General features: G+C 45.5%; 1 protein-coding gene across 1 annotated transcript; it reads right to left on the bottom strand.

Annotated features, from left to right (window-relative positions):
- Positions 1 to 2,362: 2,362 nt before the first annotated feature.
- CD40LG (CD40 ligand) lies at positions 2,363 to 14,215 on the bottom strand. Its single transcript, XM_024760105.1, has 5 exons — positions 13,981 to 14,215; positions 12,013 to 12,144; positions 7,963 to 8,020; positions 5,962 to 6,024; positions 2,363 to 3,352 (listed from the first exon to the last, which is right to left on the bottom strand). Exons 1-5 carry the CDS (start codon positions 14,134 to 14,136, stop codon positions 2,976 to 2,978), a joined length of 786 nt encoding a protein of 261 aa, XP_024615873.1. The 5' UTR covers positions 14,137 to 14,215; the 3' UTR covers positions 2,363 to 2,975.
- Positions 14,216 to 17,136: the final 2,921 nt, after the last annotated feature.

Raw genomic sequence — 17,136 nt, 5'->3', positions numbered from 1 at the left:
CCTAAGGCAGGAAAGCATTTGTAGCCTTGCTTAGAGGAACTGAGGGTTGGAACTTAATGCACTGAGAGGTATCGGCAGAAGAAATAAGTTAATTATTTGGGTCTTTATTCTGAGGTCGTTAAGAAGTAGGGGAGTGGTGACATCAGAACTGTATTTAAGAATTGCTTCCACTGCAGGGGGCACGGGTTCGATCCCTGGTTGGGGAACTATGGTTCCATATGCCGCGTGGTGCAGCCAAAAAGAAAAAGAATTCGCTCTCGCCTCTGGCCGCACATGGAGAATGGATGAGAGGGAACAGGGGTGGAGGCAGAGAGTCTAGGAGGCGGTTGTAATCTTCCAGAAGAGGGATGACAGGAGTTTGGACTAGGATCGTGACAGTGGAGACAGAAGGAAGTAGATTAAGAGGTATTTAAGAAATAAGGTTGATGTGTTGGGCTGGTAGGACTGGACGTGGGAGGGAGGGCAGTGAAGAGTCAAGCCTGGTTTCTGGCTCAGGAAGCAGGGGGGGTGAGGCTGCCCTTCACCGGAATGGGCAACACAGAAAGTGGGTCCCATCGTGGCGGGGGGGAGATCAAGTGTTCCATTTGGATGCCTTGGATTTGACTCCTGGGCCCACCATTCGGAAATGCGGGCAGAAGGGGACACACTCTAGGGGGCAGGTCAGGACTAAAGGCATAACGTCAGTAGCACAAAGGGGGTCATTGAACCCACGCACTGGGAGAGACAGCCCCCTGTGAGCAGGTAGGACAGGAGGAGGGGAGGGGGAGGGATGGGCCCTGGAGCTCTTGGGAAGGGCAAGGGTGATGTTAGGAGGAAGCCATCTGAGGGGTTGAAGGCACTTGGCTATGTGAAGCTGAAGCTTAGGAGAAAGTTCTGGGCTGGGGCTGCAGGAACTGGCATGTAGAGGGCAGCAGAAAGCATGGGAGCAGAGGAGCTCGCCTAGAAAATTTGAGTTTCTGCGTCTATAGCATTCCTTCTGATAACAGATATTGTTAGCCATAGCCACATGGTTACTAGAGGTAGAGATGGTCTGGGAGATAATGATTTCCAAAGAAGAAGAAGAAGGGGGCGTGAAGTGCAGGGGCAAGGTTTAAACAGAGGATGTGAGTGTGTAAAGACTATAAAAGGTTTGTCCGGGCTGGACATGAGTTCCCTTCTTATGACCCTCTTGCCTACCCATGTGTGCTCCAAAGCGGGCGCTCAGCTACCCTGAGGGAGGGACATTCATGGCCTGTGTACTGTCTTCTTCCCTCGGGACTGGGCCAAGCCCTCCCATCAGCTAGACCGGGTCCTGGCCTACCTGTGAGAACGTCATGAGCAGTGTCTGCTCGCTGCCCCGCTTCCTTCAAGTCTCCCGTGCCGAGGGCAACGCTGAAGAAGGATCTTTGCTCCAGAGGACAAGATCGCACTGTGGACACATCCCCGACTGAGTCCTCGAATCCACAAATGTCACGAGGGCTCAGACCAAAGTTCTCTTGTTGGAGAAAGTATCCATACACAACCCAGCAAGTCTGTCTAGCACGACTTCAGCCTTGTGTTAGAAATTCATGCTCTAAAGCCTTCCAAGTCACTCAGCCAGGAAGGGACTGTGCCATCCAGAGGACCAAAGAGCAGGGCCAGCGGCCGTAGAGCTGCCCCCAGCTCTGCTCACGCCCCTGTCTTATTGCTACAGTCATATTTTTCTGCCTGGACACGTGGTATTAGCCTGAAGAAGGGCCCCCTACCGGTAAGGATGACGAAGCCACTCTGGGCTTCTTACATGAAAAACCCCTCGACTGGAAGTGACAAGACTGAGAGGCCAATGCTTCCCTTCAGTTTGTCCCAGTTCCCTGTCCTCTCACCTAAGGTGGAACCGCCTTGACAGCTATTAAAAAGATAAGCAACTGCTTCTCTTTAAGCTTCGCTTAGCTGTGATTAATCAAGAAAAAACCCAGCCTTTTTTCAATCCTCTGCAACCTTTCCTGAGCAAGTTTTTCACTGGCTCTGCTTTCCTGTCATCCATCAAAGGCTATCGCAGCCTTCCAGGGAGTGTGCTGTCACAAGATATTTTGTGGTGCCACAAGCTTCAGAACCAAGTTTCTGAAAGTATCACAAGGGTTGGGAACATTCCCTCCAAGTGATCCCCCTCCCCCCTGGCCTGGGGCTTCAGATGCTAAATAACCACAATACTGTTAAGAGATCTTTATTATTCAAAAAATAAATAACAAGATAATCACCAGTTCACTCTGGAAACAATGGGGACTGCAGGTAGATACAATAGATTTCCTTTAAATCCAGTCATTTCTCTGGAAGGAGTGGGAAGCCTCAGAGCTGCCCCCTCTGCCCGCCTACCCCATCGACAGTGGTGGATTGTGTTTGTGTGTGTGTGTGTGTGTGTGTGTGTGTGTGTGTGTGTGTGTGTGTGTGTGTGTGTGTAGGAGAGAAAGAAAGGATGCGAATGAGTGTCAGGGTGACTGGCGGGGAGCAGGGTTTTCGGTTCTCCACTGCATTATACTTTCTAAAGTCTGCCCCACCTCCATCGTGGCCGCAGGGACCCAGAATCCACCATAATTGAATGTGAGCTGAGGCTCCGCGTTTCCCTCCGGCATCTTCACTGAGAAGTCAAATACATTCTCCACTGAAGGACACTGCAGGCAAAGAAACAAAACTAAACTTGGCTAATTTTCTGCTGTTTACTCAGAATTCGAGCTGTGTGTAATGGCTTTGTCTTTTCATAGGACTCTCTGGATGTCTGCATCAGTGGGGTTGCTGCTTCAGAATATAAGCTCTTATGGAACAGGGGTTTCCTCCGCCCGGTAATTCACTCATTGCAGCCCTACATGCCTTGGGATGTATAATAAATAGTTCTCCATGAGGAGGATCCTAGGGTTATAAATAGGCAGTCCAACGGGCTGCGGTGGGGCGGTCTTAAGTGCTTTGCTGGATTGTGAAGACCGCCAGCGTCAGCCCAGCCGCAACCTGCCAGCTTACACCGTTCAGAGCTTGAGTAAGCCAAACGACGTGAAGCCAGTCCCGTGGCTCACTTGGCTTGGGTCAGTCACGTTGACAAACACCGAAGCACCCGGTTGTAATTCAAAGACTCCTCCCAAGTGAATGGATTGCTGCCCACACGGTTTGGAGGAACTGTGGGTATTTGCAGCTCTCAGTAAGATTCTCTCCGATCCACCTGGGGACTTTAGGCAGAGGCTGGCTATAAATGGAGCTTGACTCGAAGTTTCCCGATTGGAACAGAAGGTGACTTGGGCGTAGATGTAATAGAATCCTTGTCTTTTCACGGCCAGCTGTTTCCCGTTTTCGAGGGTTACCAAGTTGGTGCTTAGGGTGTAGTATCCTTTGGGGGCCCACTGGAGAACTGTAATGGAGAGGGGAAAAATCCGTGGTCAGTGGAGCATACAGGATTCAGATTCCAACAGACAATATGGTTTCGTGTTGGATACTGGCTTCACATAGGAGTGGAAGTTTGGGTCGTCAGGGATTCTGAAAGACCCATCCAGCCCTCAGTCTATGGAGGAGCCACGGCTGACTTAAGCTTGGGCAAGTCAATCTCCCTGAGCCTCTCAGTTCCTTACCTGTAACACGGGGCTAATATTACAGCCTATTTCAGAGACATGTGAAGATTAAGTAAGAGAGCACAGTGAGTTTCCTTCTCCCCTTGAGAGCTCTTAAAGCCAGTTTGCCCTTGAACTTAAAAGAATGTGAATGACTTAGAAATCCCAGGTCATAAATTACGCCTGCCAAATTACTCAAAGTCCTTGCTAATACTAACTCGTATCTCGCTTTCCTTGAATTTTCCAAAGTCGAAGACTCGCCGATCTCTCTTGCTCAGCCTCAGCACAGAGAAAAGACCCCATTTCTTCCTACCTGATCATGCCCTTGCAAACCCGATCCGCCTCCCACAGCAGGGACTAAAATTAGGCAAGGAAGTATGAAAATAAACCTGTCATTTCACTGTGTGTTTTGATCTCCCATTGTAGTGGGCGCCACCAACTTGAAAGTGCCTGTATTCTTGTGGCTAAGCCGAAGTACCCACCAACAACGTGCCATTTTTCTCGCCTGAGATGTTGACTGGGTTCAAAGTAGTGTGTGCAGCCGATTTCAAATCTCAGCCCCCACAGACAGCTAGACTGCCGGGGGTGGAGGGTGGGGAGAAGTGAAAGTATCGATGCATTTGCTTCCTTGAGCTTTTATTTGAGCTCCTATTTGGTGCTCTTAGGCCTATCGGGGTGCAAGACCCCACCTGTTAAGACTCATCCTTTAGTAATTAGGAAAGGCATCCTGCAAAGCCTGACATTTCTTGGGCCTCCAGATCACTCTAGAAATGCTTCATTATGATGTTTTCGCTTTTGGACCATCTGATTGAGAAAATATGGGCAGGTTCCCTATCTTTGAGTCCACAAAGTTTATCTTTGTAAGTCCTTACCTAATTTTCATCCTTGCTGTGAGATGTAGGTCAAGTTGGGAGCAGCGTGACCAAGTAGATCTGAGAGGCTTGTGGGGTAAGAAATGTGACTTTCTTCTCACCTGATCCCCTGCAGACCTACTGTGATGCGGACTGTCAACCATGCTAGGACCAACGGTCATCATGGGCCTTCCGGCAGAATATGTGAGCATTGTGAAATCTATGCAAGGCAAGCTATTCTTCTAGGAGGTGTCTCTGTTGCTGGCATCCATCCAATCTGGATGAGACTGTATCATGTGGATGACCACCCTGGACATACCAGATATGGTTGTGATATTCTCCCATAAGTGTATTTTATGAGAAAGGGGTACTTGGCAGAATTATTAAATATTGTGGGGTAAGTGTTATTAAAAAGGGCTTTATGTTGCTACTTCGTTTCTATAGCGCTCGACAGAATAACTTTCTCCTGTATTAGCTGATTTGATGCTCAGAGTCACCCTGTGAAGTGAGACAGGAAACTGCTGCGAAGGTAAAGGGACTTGCCCAAGGTCACCCAGCAAGTGGTAGTCATGGTTCTTAAATCTCAGTGTTCAACAACTTTCTATCCAGTGCTCGTTACTCCTGTACCATGATCCAGGATAACTACGTATGCATTATGCCCACTGAGAAGCCCAAGCCACCTCCAAGATGAGGTCCTATCTCCTTTCCTCTCTCTCTCTGTGTCTCTCTCTATATCTCTGTCTCTCTCTGACGCACATGCACGCACACACACGGGCACACACACACACACACTGCTTAGAACTCCGTTCCAGAGCGCTGTGTTAAAGTTTTCAAAGACTGCTCTGATGCTCTTGGCCCGCATTTATGTAGATAGGGGATTTTATGCTAGTGTACATGTTTCCATCCATTTATCTGATGTGCCATATTGTCCAACACCAGCTATCGTGAGGTACAGATTTGGGGGAAAAAAGTCTAAGGGCTATAGAATCATGGCAGAACGCATACGGAAGGAAAATCATTGAGAGTTGAAAAGATCACAGTATGTCGTCTGTTGTTACTTAACTGGAAAATCTAACATCCTGGTACCGATTGATCTTTGCAGAATGATTTTACCTTTAATTTCCCTGAGGTTGACCCCAGTGAAGCTGGGGCTAATCATACAGGGATTGGCAGATGGCAGGAAATACCCCTTGAGGCCCATTTGCATATAGTGAAGAGGGGTTAGGACGAGGGATGCTCCCAGTTAGCAGGTCACTACGTGCCATCTCTTCTGTGTTATCAGAATAATGGTCCCTCCACCCAGTAATTCATCATTTAGAATCAGCCACAGAGCAAGAACCTAATGAGAACATCGGGATTGCTTCCCACCTCCTTTTGTCCCTTCAAGTCCCATCTGTGCATTTGAGCCTACTTTGAAGACAAGGGCAAATGCACGAGGCGTGTCTGGGTAGCTTTGTAAATTGCCCCCCGGAGGAAGACAGGAGCCTAATTGTTAGGCTGCCTTGCTTTAGCCTCCTGGCCTTCCCCCTCGGGTGGCTGATGCTCAGATGCTTTGGACTTACCAGATGCTGTTTTACTGCTGGGCTCACTGATGACATGTGCCGCGATTTGAGGATCCTGATCACCTGAGATGAAACCAAAGACCAACTGTCAGGCCAAAGAAACACAAAACTGGCCACAGAACGATTTGGTCTAGTTCTGTAGCTGGGTCATAGAGACTGTACTTAAATAGGTTATGTGAAAGGAAGGATAAGATGGCCTTGAAATCCCTTGAAACCAGAGGGAAATGTTGGTTCCTAAAATCCGAACAACTGAGTTGGCTATTTACACCGAGCCCATTCTTCCAATCGTCATTCAGTACTCGACTCCGCTTTACATAGACTGACACAGGCTAAAGAAAATGATCTTCATTAAACACATTTTGAATCTTGATTTTAAGAACAACTCCCATCCATCGGTCATCTTAGTGGGCCCAAAGGTCGTGTCTGCACACTTAGCTAGTAAAATGCTTATGGTGTCTGATTTGGTCAAGCACTGGCCACAGTGTTATATCTACCTCTAATTGTTGCTCATGTAAAAGGTTTGCTCCTTAATTACACGTACTGAATCTCCTAAGTGCAGACACGGTGTGGAAGTTGGTTTGTTTTTTTTTTCCAGTAATGAGCCTGGAGCTGGACACTTTGTAGGTGTCCTGTGAATAACGAGTCAAGCTGCATGACCTAATGACCAGCTTTGTTAAGTGTATCATTTTCCCAAAGACTGCTAGACAGCACCCACATGAACTGTTTCCTCAAATTTCACAGCAATTAACAGACAACATGGTACCACTCAACATATTTTACTGTCATTCTGAAAGCAAAGCCTTCATGGAAATCAGGTGACCCTTTGCATCCAAACCAATGGTTAAAGCAAGCTCTTTGCCTCAGAAAACAGTATCTGTATCTCTGTATGTATGTGTGTATTTCTTTGTGTGTATTAAACTTACGCAAGCCGTACCATCTTTTACACTGACTTTGTGATATAGCAGTTTATCTAACAACACCCATCTACCAACACTCCATTTTCCCCATACTCAGCTGCTCGGGTCACTCCAGGCATTATTGTATTTGGTTTGGGGTGCTACATTCTAAAAAGAACAGAGAAAGTTAGTGTGTCCAGTAAAGGACCTAAACGAGGACAAGAAAAAGCCTGGAAAGGGTCATAGGAGAAACAGTGGGAGGCACTGAGAAGGTTTACCCTGGAGAAGAAAAGGCTCAGGGGCCATGACTGTTGTTTTCAACATATGGACAGCTGCTGTGTAGAAGAGGAATTATATACTTTGTTTAGTATGGCTCCAAAGAGCAGAACTTGATTCGGGTAGTGGAGATTTTAAGAACAAATTTCAACTCCAGAGGAGAAAAGCCTTCTCTCGAGTATAGAGTAATCTTATTATTATAATTATTAGGGCTTTTCAAAGATGGCCCAGGCTGCTTTATGAGCTAGAAGGTGTCTAGGCATGTTTGATCAGACAGTCAATGGTCAGTGCTGTTGTGAAGGAGATTCGTGATCCGGGGATGGTGCAGGATTTGAGAACCGTCAAGGTCCCTTCCAACCCTGGGATGTTTGAGATGCTCTGACATCAAGAACAGGGCAAAGAACAGCGCTGTCACACTGAATCACTCCTGGGTCTCCGAGGCTCCCCTGGCCGTGTTTCCCCATGAAAAAACTGTTATCGTTGAGTGATGAATGACACCGCTACCAAATGCTGACCGTCTTGTCATCTTAACCTCTGTAGGTGGTACTAGGCTGTATGGTTGCTTTGATTAAGGTGTCGAAAATAATGTGATTTCTTCATACTTGGTATCGTCAGCACTAAAGGAACACAGGCTTCGCTATAAATATGTCCATACAACTCCTTTCTAAATCACAGGCACCAGAGAAGGTATTGATTTGGCAATTGTGTTCCTGTTTTATTTCCAGGTTCCAACAAGTTCCCTGATCCAACACTGGGTTGTTCAGTATGATCGGCCTAAAGCTTGCTTTTAGTTTTTAAGTATTTACAGAAATGGTAAAGAGCAACCTACCTTTGCGCATTTCAAAGTTTTTTTCTTTCTTCTTCACTTCTTTGCTTTGCATTATACCCTAAAATAAGAATCATGGCAAAAGGTCATTTTGACAGGAACTCTGGCGGGGGCTTTGGAGGGAGGTTTCATTCATTTGGCACCTGCCATTACTCTGTTGCCTGTTTCTGGTGAAGATTATCATATAGACTCAGGTTCTGTCATCAATTCCATCCTACCGATTAGGAGCCCATGGCTTTGACAGATGAGCTGACAGCCCAGTAAGCCCAGGGGTGAACCTGGAAACAGAATCTGGGCTTTATTATCTTCCAGTGCTCTCTCCAGACCAACGACTGCCATCCTGACCCCTCCTATGACCCCAACCTCCCTGGCTTTGACGAGTAAAATAATGCTGAATGGGGAGCAGATTCTACCCTGGGAACTGGTATATAGAATATTATTAACATAAACCGTGGTGTGTATCTATTAGAATAAAACTGGTCTGAAATCTCTTAGGAAATGGGAATAGTAAGTTTGACCTTGGGAAGAAATCCCAGACTGTGAAAATATCCTCAGACTTTTAAAAAATTTTTTGTTGTCCCTGTCAATGGGCTGAAGAGATTCTCTTGTTGCTGGTTGCCTTGTGTGGCCAAACGCAGCACTTCTTAAGGGGTTTCTTCTCATTAGCAACTGCAGGAAGGCTAGAGGCACTTAAAGAAGCTAGCAGACAGTGCCATCTACACAGATTGGAAGGTAATAAAGGCTGCTGTTGCCGTTTTAAAGATTTAAAGATACTGAATAAAAGGCACGGTGGGCTTAACGGGCAGGCATGAGGTCACCCAAGGAATCTGAGGCTGAAGCCGACAGTAGAAACTGAGATCACGTTCCGAGGCTGGGCTTAACGCTGTACTCTGAACACAGATAAGGAAGGCAATAGTATTTTCACATCTTCTGATAATCAAAGTCCTGTGTGCCTTCCAGTTCCTGGAATCAATTTTCTACAGCGCCCTTCCTTTTCGTTCCTCCCCAATAAGGTATTAGTGTTGTTACTGCTGAGGGGTTCCCTGTACGCTCGGCTTGAGTGCCAGATGTGAGGGTGTAAGTCATGGAGCCTAACCGGGAGCCCGCGCCTCAAAACTCTCACGGGGCCCAGAGCTTCAACTTTCCACTTGAGCTGAAGTGTGGCAGTGTGAAAGTGCTGCAACAGGAAAATGTTTGTGAGATAACAAGCAAACAAATGAATATTTCGTGTCTTTTCAAAAGATGGAGTGTGGTGATCGAGGGTGAGATACTTTTAGGCTAGGTGGTTGCATTGGTGTCAGGGCTTGGCCAACATGAAAATGTGAAGTCAGCAAAGTTTGCCCTTTAAGCGCCCGCCCTTGCCTTTCTGTGAACTCTGCCCCAGCCACACTCCCCAGAGCCTTTTTACCCTTCTTGCTTCACTCCCCACCTCAACTGAAAGACTGTTGAAAGTTGACTTTCAGAAAATCTGGAATTAGTTATTTCTCTCTTAGTGGCAACTCCATGTGGCAGGGTTGGATAGCTTGACCGTTAACTCGAAAAGGAGATGCTTTGACCTTATCAAAGACACCTCGGGCATTGGCGAGCAGACAATCATGGAACAGATCGTTCTAGCAGGGAGCTGGGGGGAGGGAGAAAGTTTTAATGTGTAATTATACTATTTAAAATGCCGCCTCCATCTACTCTAACATCAGCCCCAAATCCCATCTTCCACCCAGAGTGACAGCTTGGTGCGACCTGCCTCAGGAAATAATGAGTTCCCCGTCACTAGAGGTGTTCAAACAGAGATTGAGTGACCTCTGGGTAGCGGCTGTGGGGAGAAGAAGCAGCTCTGGGTTGATAATTGGATCTGATGATTTCAAAGACCCCTTCCTGTGATTCAGGCCTTGGGTTGTTCTGGACCAATCAGACTGTGACCCAGAAAGAAAGGCTGCTAACATTAGCTAAGAATATAAATAATCCAGTTTGGGGGTTATTTTGTAGTTGGCCTGTTGGGTTAAAAAAAAAGTCCAAAATATTGTTTTAGAATGAGAAGCTTCGGGGAATGGATATTGGAACGGGGGTCAATCGTTGGAACAGGACTGGGGAGCTGGAGTACTTTGTGTCTGATTGTCGTACGCATCGTTGGTGCAGATGACGTTGACTTGGACTCCACCCCGCAGCACTGGAGGCAAGGGGCTTCCTCTGTTGTACGGAAGGAGCCCTGGCGGACATGCCTGAGAAGGTCTGCCTTTCCAGAGTATGAAACTTGGGAGCTGTCACTTTTTTCATGCAAGCATAAGCAAAGAGGCCAAACTGACTTTCTTCCTTACTTTTGTCCTGGGTAGCTGATTTGGGAAGCTTTACATATCCAACCTGAAATACAGCCGGGAGGAATTGGCAGTACAACTATAAAACTCTCAGTAAGAAAGAGGGAGGGAGGGAAGACACCAACAGCCACTCTCACTGCCTTTGGGGGTAACTGAAGTCTGATCACATAATTACAGGATGTCAGAGCTGGTAGTGCCCTGGCAGATCTTCTCAGCCCTCTCATTGGATGGATGAGAAAAATGAGGCCCAGAGAGGTGAAGTCATTTGCCCAAGGTCACACAGCCCAGCACATTAAATATGCTAAGTGGATTATTAAGCGTTGTTCTCAAAGTGGCTTTATTCCCATTTAAATTTGCAACACCTTCCAATACCCTGTAATACTGGCCAGAAGCCTTGAAGAACTAGAGAAACTCAAATCGTTTTCAGGCCCTTCAAGTAAAGAGTTAGGAGTCTTTAAAACCTAGATTAGTGTAAAGAACCTAAAAGCCAGCGACAGATTTGAGCTTCATTCTGATCCCCGTAGGTGACCCAGGAATAAGCTTTCAGAGTCCTCACTACTGGATTAAAAATGACACACTGGGGACAGTACAGGAGGACAGGAATAAGCTCAGAAATAAGCTCTCAGGTCCTTCACTCCCAGGTTAATTACACATTATCCACATGTGAGAGCTAACTCCTGTTGGTTTCTCCAGATACCCACCCATCTGGCACAGTGCTGCCCTCAGCCTGGATGCGGCCTCCTAGTCGCAACCCCCAAGTCCCCTGAGGGCCCAAGGTGTCTGACTCAGTGTTCTGAGGGGGAAACAGGCAGAAAGGCTTCTTGCTGTTCTTCTTCTGGAGGAAGAGCTCCTAGACCCCTTGTCTACAGCGATGGAATTAATGTTGTGGGCATGTCCTCAGTAAACGGTCTAGAAACTCCTGCTTTAGGTACCTGTCATAGGCCACTGCGGTTACTTCATGCTGGGCACCAGTCTGTTGGGCTAGAAGGCTTCAGACTTTCTGCCTCAGGTCTTGATTGGCCCTAGAGGGAACTGACTCCATGAGCAGGTGGTGTGATACAGGGTCTGGTTCGAGCGGTACTGAGACGGTCCATCGCCAATTGCCCACACCTCTCCTCACAGTAAAAGGAAAAGATTTCACTTACATGGCACCTGAAATCCCATCATGAGAGAAGCGTTCCTTCATATGTTAGAGTCTATCAGTGTTCAGAAGTCCCCACCGCCCCCAGTAAAGGCAAACCCTTAACCTGTGGCCTGACAACGCTGCAGTGGCCAATGGTTATTGCTTCTCTAGGAAATGGGGATCAGACCCTGGGTCCACAGTGGGGAGGCATCAAGGTTTGGATGGAAAGATAAGAAAATGCAGAAAACAACCTTGGTAGACTTCACCCTTTTCCCTGAGGCATCTGCATGTCTGGGCTCATGTGCGTGTGTGAATGTGCCCATGAGAGTGTGTATCTTCCCCAGAGAGAGTCTCTTTTGTTCTTCTTAAGGGCATTCCTTTCAACGAGCACACTTCCAACTTTCCTTTCCCTTTTAACCGTAGGATTTTGGCTTCATTTTTGCTTTTTTGATACACATACCCATATATACATGTATGTACATATGTATGGCGATATGTATCTATAGTATATATTTAACACATGTTTAAATTTTACATGGTCAAGTTTGAGTGTCCCAACCTAGCAGGTTTTCTCAACCAAAACTTTTCAATGACACTTTTCCCAACAACTGAGGTCCTTACCGTGACCAGGTCTTCAAACCGGCTTCGAATTTCCTCACAGTTCAGTAATGATAAGGACCCCTCTCCTTTGCTGCATCGCTGTATCGTTTTCATGAACACAAAATCTTCATGAAGATTCCTTTCATCTTCTATCTATTTATGAAATAACAGGGACATGAGACATTGTACTTCTGTCTGCCTCTACAATCACTTCATGGCCTCAACGACATGAGGAGGACTTTGCAGATATAAATGGGGCATAATAACAAGTTAGTATACTGGATTGCTGATATCTGGTATTAGCAGTTTAAAAAATCTACAAAAGCCAGCAAAGAAAATGTCATGTGGTCTGCAACGCTAGGTAGAAATCACAGCTATTCTAATGAAATTTCATCACAAAGGGTACTTTTTCCCATGTATTGTAGCAGCAACATTCTCTAATGGTCATATTTCCCATTGCTTCAGTAATGATTGGTCATTATAAACACAGTCTATAAAATAGTTTTCTGCTGAGCTAATTTGCCCACTTAGTTTTAGTGTTTGTGTTGCAGTGCTTTGGTGAAGGTAATTTGCAATGTGTATCAATGACTTGAGTTCTAATTACATCTCTCTCTTTTTAAGTTTAGTATTCGCAGAAAACATTTTCATTTTTAAAGAAATCATCTTTCATTCCCAAAGGTAGTGAGATATTTTATTTTCCGATGTCTTAGAATAAGTAAATATATGGAATTCACTTGTTTAATCAACTAATTCTGTGCCATTTTCTTATATTCAGATTACATTTTTAGATTCAAAACAAGATCCAGCTAGCCGGTGGCTTTCACTGTCATTAAGAGAACACCCAAGTGCCAGGGTAAATTTGAATCTACCCAGGTCAGTATTTCCCCTATAGAGGCTAGGCTTATGTCCAGGCATTTGATTGGCAGAGCCCAGCAGACCAAACACAAACAAACAAACAAGCAGACCCAGAGCCCTGCTCTTTTCTCAGCAGTGAACCCTAAAATTTGGGTAACCCAAGAATTGCCTCCATTGTTCCAGCTCCACCTTATCCCGATAGAAAACCTCCTGGTCCTAATTCAAGATTGGCATCCCGATAACGGCCACTCGCACATCCCTGAGAAAACGCAGTCTCCAGATGCTGTGCATCCGCAATTCCCACATCTAGACTTTTAGGAACAGCCAAATAATGGACCAAATTTCTCCTTTTCATCTTTGATTGGTATTTTTTCAACACAGCCAATAATGCTTATGAGTGGAGGTGGGTAAACGCATGGAAACAGGATAACTCCTAATGGTTATTTTTCTTAAGAATGCAGAACAACCTGCTAACTTCCTCCACTCTTTTGTTCTGTATGTCCAACTGTTTAAGAACGTAAAACATCTCAGAGGGAAACTGAGCAGCTTGCAACTACAATCAGCATTTGAAGAATTATACAGGGAACGCCACTTTCAGGGACTTACCCATGTCTATGCTAACCTGAAACTATGCATTTTCAGCTCAGATGGATGCTCTCCTTGTCTAGTTGGAGGCTTAGAAGAAAAACAGTTGTCTCCATCAGAAAAAAAATAGTTTACTTTTTAAGCAAAACCTTAGCAAATCATTACAGCTCATGTCTACGTAGTGCTTCTTTTGTGCCCGGCTCTGGTCTTAGCTTGAATTTAATCTATGAGGTGGGTACCATTAACATCCCCATTTCTCAAATGTGGAAACTGAGGCATAGAAATGGCAAATAACTTGCCTGGGATCACAGAACTAGTAGGGGACCGAGTCAATATTTGAACCCAGCAGTCTGACTCCAGAGCCAAGGTTCTTGACCAGAGAAAAGAGTAGGACATCTCACTAACTAGACCACAACCACTACGCCACAAGACCACTTATCTATTTGGGCCCTTACCATTGTCCATCATTTGGGTAGAACTAAAACCAACCAACCCACACATCTATAAGAACCCCAAATTTAGTTAATAAAGGCCTATGGTTCATCTTACCTTGTCCAATCTTCTGTGAAGATACACAGCAAAAAGCGCTGACCCAATCATCTGGGTGATAAGAAAAACAGTCAGTAAATACATAAAAATTTTCATACTGACGGGTGGTCCAGTGGCCACAGAGCGGGGAGAAGGTTGGCTGTACGTTTCGATCATGCTGCGTTCGAGTTGAAATGATGTCTTCTGACCGAGAAGGTGGCAGAGGCAGCATGAGAAGACTGTCAAAGTGGCCACCTTACTCAGGATTAGTTAAGAGCGCACAATCGTCGCAGCCCACACTTCCTGGAAAATGTGCTTCGCAGTCTTCTCTCCCAGCAAAAAAAGTTACGTAAAGGTTTTTTTTTTCTTTTTTTTTTACCTACCCATATCATTCACTTCCAGGCTTTCCCTTTCGTTAGTAAAGAAGAAACAAGTTTCTTCTTCCATACATTCATTCTTGCCTTGAAATGTCATAGACTTCTTAACAGACAATGGCAGTACTTTCCTATCGCTGTCTAACGTTTGGGGTTCACCAGTTTCAAGGAAAGAGCCAAATGAATCCACCAGCAATAGAATTATTTCAATTTCAATCTTACTAATATAAATCGGGAACCTGGTAGCTGGGGAAAGAAAGAAACATCAACAAAAGCTTGGATTGATTTTGCGACTGGCTTCCCACTGGCTAACTGCTTGTTAACATTTCTTTCATCTTTGAACCCAACGAAGTCCCGGCGGCTTTTCGAGGCAAGTCTACATGGCATAAAGCAAAAAGGAGTGCTGACAATTAGTAAAGAAAATTTAGCTGGAAAGATAATTCAAGAAAAATACCCTTTTCCAAGGCCAAGAGAAGTAGGGTCTTGGGGTAATTCAGGCCAAAACTCTGGGATTGAAGTTAAAGTAGGAATATTAGCTTGATTTAGCCAAGTTGTCTGTCTACACTGTTCCAGTCCATCAGATAATTGTTGATGCCAATGTATCCGTTTGGACTAGGGAAAATAGGCTGCAGTTAAGAGACCTGAATTCTAGCCCTTGGTGTACCAATAAATTGCTGTGGACCTCGAGCCTATCACTCTCCCTCTCCAGATCTCAGTTTCCTCATATCCAAATGGGCAGTGGTACCCACCTTGCTTATCCTCTAGGTTGTTATGAAATCAAGTAAAGATGTGCATGAAAGATGCTTGAAACCCGTTTAGATATAGAAAAGCACTCTCACCCTGGGTTTTATGCTATTTGTTTAGCCTATGATATGAGTTTTCCAAATAATTGCCAACTCCTTACATACTAGCAAAAAACAAATGAACAACATCAAAAACACCCAGCGTCTTGACAATGAATTGAATTATTGAAGTGTGTAGAATTACGCATTTCTGAATGGCTTTTGATGGTCTTATCAGATGGCCTTCGAAATAAAAGTAGCTGTGGAAATACCTACCCCACATCCCAACCTGGTCTAGAAACCATGATAAGATTGCTTTGGTGATTCCTATAAGATTGTTTTGAGACACAGATAGGAAATGTAACAAACTCCTCTGATAGGCATGCTATCTGCATAGTTACCACCTGCTGTCTTCCCCTCCCACGCCCCAGCATCCTGTCCTGGGCGCAGATCTCACTACATCTGCCAAGTAGGTGGCTTCAATGCATGTGATAAACTTTGATCAGTCAAGTCAGAGGCTTCAGTTCGTAGACAAGGAACCTTAGTTCCACTAAAGGAAAATGATCACAAGAACTAAAAGGGGCTCGAGGACTTCTCCAGGAGCAGCTTCATACCATGACACCATGCCAGAGCTGCAAGGACCCTGTGACCATCAGATCAGTCCAGCCCCGAGAGAGAGGTCGCTGAAGGGACCAGAGTTGCCGACAATGTCACGTTTGTTCACGTGACCAACTTCAAGAGAGAATTGTCCAATCTCCCTGCCTCCACTTCCTGACTCCTGCTTACAATATCCCCCTGAAACTGCTTCCACCATTATTAGCACAATAGTTTGGGCTGAATACTTTTTATTTTTTTTAACATCTTTATTGGAGTATAATTGCTTTGCAATGGTGTGCTAGTTTCTGCTGTATAACAAAGTGAATCAGTTATACATATACATATGTCCCCATATCTCTTCCCTCTTGCGTCTCCCTCCCTCCCACCCTCCCTATCCCACCCCTCTAGGTGGTCACAAAGCACGGAGCTGATCTCCCTGTGCTATGCGGCTGCTTCCCACTAGCTATTGATTTTACGTTTGGTAGTGTATATAGGGCCATGCCACTCTCTCACTTGGGCTGAATACTTTTTAGAGTTAATTTTCAGTGACCTTTCCAGTAGTCTGTTGACCTATTATTTTGTTGTCATCCTTCTGAAAACTCTCCCATCTTGCCTCTCAGAATCCTTCTTCATGTGATTCCTTTTTCCCTTGTACCTCTTAAAACTTTGGTATCTCCCATCCTCATGCTCATCCCCTCTCCTCTTCTCATTCTACATGTTTGCCTTGGATGATTCCCATCCATTTTCATGGTTTTCACTATCACCTTCATAGTGATAAACCTCAAATGTATAACTGCAGCCCTGAACTGTGGATTTGTAAGTGCGGCTACCTCTGAATGTGTCCACTTGGATACCCCAAAACCACCCCATATTTGGCATGCCCCAAACTTAACTCATCTCCCCACTCCACTTGCAACCCAGACTTGTTCTCCCTCCAGGCTCTCCCCATCTCAGTGAATGGTACTACTACACCCACATAATTGTCCAAGACTTGGGAGTCATCAAGGATTCCTTCCTCTCTCTTGCCCAGATTACTCCCCAATCCCAGTGGCTTCCTCATCCCCAAAGCTTCTTGACTGCCACCACTCCTTTCTATCCCCCTGGGCAACACTCTAGTCTAGGCCCTCATCCCCTCTCTCCTGCAGGACTGAATTGTGTGTTCCTAATTGATTGCCTTGCTTCCCTTCCCGCCCCACCCCATCCATCGTCCATACCACCAGAAGAATGTTAACTCTAAATCTTGTAACTGACCGTATTATCTAACCTGATTTTACCCCCCTAAGACGATGCATTAGACCCAGGGAAGCAGGTTGACAGTTTCCTGGCATGTTCAGTGTGAATGGGATTAGCTCCGGAATAGCCTGACGGTCCTATAATCCTTGAAGCCTCCTCTTTCTCCCATCCTTCTTCTGCCTGGTCCTCCG

Source organism: Neophocaena asiaeorientalis, unplaced genomic scaffold (assembly GCF_003031525.2).
Source record: "Neophocaena asiaeorientalis asiaeorientalis breed wild unplaced genomic scaffold, Neophocaena_asiaeorientalis_V1.1 scaffold927, whole genome shotgun sequence".
In the NCBI taxonomy this organism is placed as follows: domain Eukaryota; kingdom Metazoa; phylum Chordata; class Mammalia; order Artiodactyla; family Phocoenidae; genus Neophocaena; species Neophocaena asiaeorientalis.
The sequence above is the reverse complement of the archived record's forward strand: the minus strand, read 5'-3'. Positions and strand labels throughout refer to the sequence as shown.